Source organism: Centruroides sculpturatus, unplaced genomic scaffold (genome assembly GCF_000671375.1).
Source record: "Centruroides sculpturatus isolate CEXI.00-Female unplaced genomic scaffold, Cexi_2.0 scaffold6925, whole genome shotgun sequence".
Classification (NCBI taxonomy): domain Eukaryota; kingdom Metazoa; phylum Arthropoda; class Arachnida; order Scorpiones; family Buthidae; genus Centruroides; species Centruroides sculpturatus.
In genome coordinates this window covers 1-2,167 of record NW_019392487.1, presented here as the reverse complement: position 1 = coordinate 2,167, position 2,167 = coordinate 1, and the positions used below count along the sequence as shown (strand labels likewise).

At 28.3% G+C, this 2,167-nt stretch overlaps 1 protein-coding gene across 1 annotated transcript; it reads right to left on the bottom strand.

Annotated features, from left to right (window-relative positions):
• Positions 1-1,472: 1,472 nt before the first annotated feature.
• Positions 1,473-2,149, bottom strand: LOC111617614 (alpha-methylacyl-CoA racemase-like). The gene is made up of 2 exons (XM_023358887.1): positions 1,982-2,149; positions 1,473-1,873 (listed from the first exon to the last, which is right to left on the bottom strand). Exons 1-2 carry the CDS (start codon positions 2,129-2,131, stop codon positions 1,658-1,660), a joined length of 366 nt encoding a protein of 121 aa, XP_023214655.1. The 5' UTR covers positions 2,132-2,149; the 3' UTR covers positions 1,473-1,657.
• Positions 2,150-2,167: the final 18 nt, after the last annotated feature.

Here is a 2,167-nt window from a genome sequence, read left to right as displayed (position 1 = left end):
AATAAAAATTTAAACATTTTAAAAATTATAAAGTTGTTATGATGGCACCATAATTTAACTACTAAGAAACTGAACAATTGTAAAAAATTGAGAAAAGATTACTGAAAATTTACTGCAAAATTTAATGTCATAAAGTCGAAATTTCTATTATAATTATGAGTTTAAAACATATTTATAATCATATCAAATGCCTAGACTTTGAATTTATTCATCCACAAAACGATCTATATTTACAAAGAACAATAAGTTAGCAAGCAATACTGTTTGCTAGTGAGTGAACTGTAGCAATTAACCAGTCAGAAGGAGATTCATGGCATGTGACAAGTTAGAATTGCTTTCAAAGCACCAACATTCATCTTAAAATTTCATATTTATTTCCACATTTTTATAAATATAGTGAAAAACAAGCTTACTTATATGCCCAATTATTATTTTTTTTTATCAAAAGTAAATCTAAAATATAATTTCCATTGGAAATATAATTTTCTGGTTAATTAGACTTATTCTAATGGGCTTTGTCTGAAACAGATGCAACAAACCAAAAATACAAATAAAAAATTATTTATACTTGCCTACTATCAAAATAAAACAACTAAAACTGGTTTCATTATCAAATGCAAGTAACGTTTATTTGTAATTTTACACATTTTATAATGATGTAGTACAGTAAAACCTGTGTTAACCTGACTTGCATGGTACTGAATGTTTTTTCCAGTTTGGCAGATTCTGTTTTGAACAGGTTTTCTTTAACACAGAAAACTGATCTGTACTGAAGAATTCTTTCCTCTTAAGTTTCCATTTTATTAAGGTTCCATTTTAAACAGGTTTTACTGTATATATTAGTATGATATCAGTATACTTTTTATAATGTCGAAAATTTTTTGCATTTATGCAAATATTTAAAAAAAATTGTGCAATTTATGGAATCATACTGATTTTGCATAGTAATGTCAAAACTAAAAATTAACCAGTTTCATCCAATATAAATAAAAGCGACTAATTTATATAAAAAAATCAACTACAATTTGTTATCAGGACAGTTATTCAAACAACCATTTCCAATCAGAAGCATCAGTTANAAACTCGGCGAGATATGTTTTCTTCTGAAAAAGAGGATTAATGCCGATATCTGTTATTAAAGATCCTTTGAAGAAGTGTGAGGATGTCAGAACAACGGTCTTAGAATGGCATACAAACCAGGTTGAGGCTTGGGGATTTCTACAATTGCAATGCTATTAATTACTTATGAAAAATCCTAAAGAAGAGAGAAAAGCAATCGACATTAAACAGATTCTTTAACCCTTTCAAACTGAAAAAACATGACTAATAAAAACACAAGACTGTGTACGTGTGTATTTTTATTATTATATATAAATAAATGTAGTAAGAAAGTATATATTTTTTATTTTGAGGAGTCTCCAGAACAAATTAATTAAATTTCCATTAAAACCTATGGTAAATCGATAATCGGTTAACGAACAATTCGGATAGCGAACAAAGCCTGGAAACGGATTATGTTCGTTAACCGATCACCCACTGTATATGCTGGGCAACATTCTACCTGGCACATAGGACATTGTCTCAATTTTGCTCTAGAATTTGTATTAATTTCATTTTTATTGATACTGACAGAAGCTGCTGCACATCTTATAAAAATCTAAGTAATTATCATACCTTTCAAAAATTCTTTATAAAACTGTGTTTCCACTGCTCCAACAGCCATAAATTTTCCATCTTTTGTTCTGTATGTTTGATAAAAAGGAGCACCTCCATCCAACAAATTTTCCCCTGGTGGATTTCCCCAAATTGGAAGATTAGATGAAGGATCTTGAGTCTTCCATATCCAGCTGCTTAGATATGAAGAACCTTCTACCTTAATTTTTAAAAATTATTTAACATATATAAAAAGTAAATACAGATTTTATAAGAAATCATTTTATGATTTATTGTAATTTTGTTAACAAATAAAAATTTCATTAACCATGTTTGCATCAATCACTTGTCCCTTGCCTGAAGAATTTCTTTCTATTATTGCTAAACATATTCCAAGAGCACATAACATTCCACCTCCAGCAAAATCAGCCAGTAAATTAATAGGAGGATATGGTTTTTCATTTTTTCTGCCAATCATATAAAGAACACCTAAATATGAAATTATTATAAACAA

Coding starts and splice junctions, on each gene's coding strand:
- LOC111617614 (XM_023358887.1), bottom strand. CDS start 2,131: ATGATTGGCAGAAAAAATGAAAAACCATATCCTCCTATTAATTTACTG. Junction 1,874..1,981: donor AAGTGATTGATGCAAACATG/GTTAATGAAATT, acceptor TTAAAAATTAAG/GTAGAAGGTTCTTCATATCT.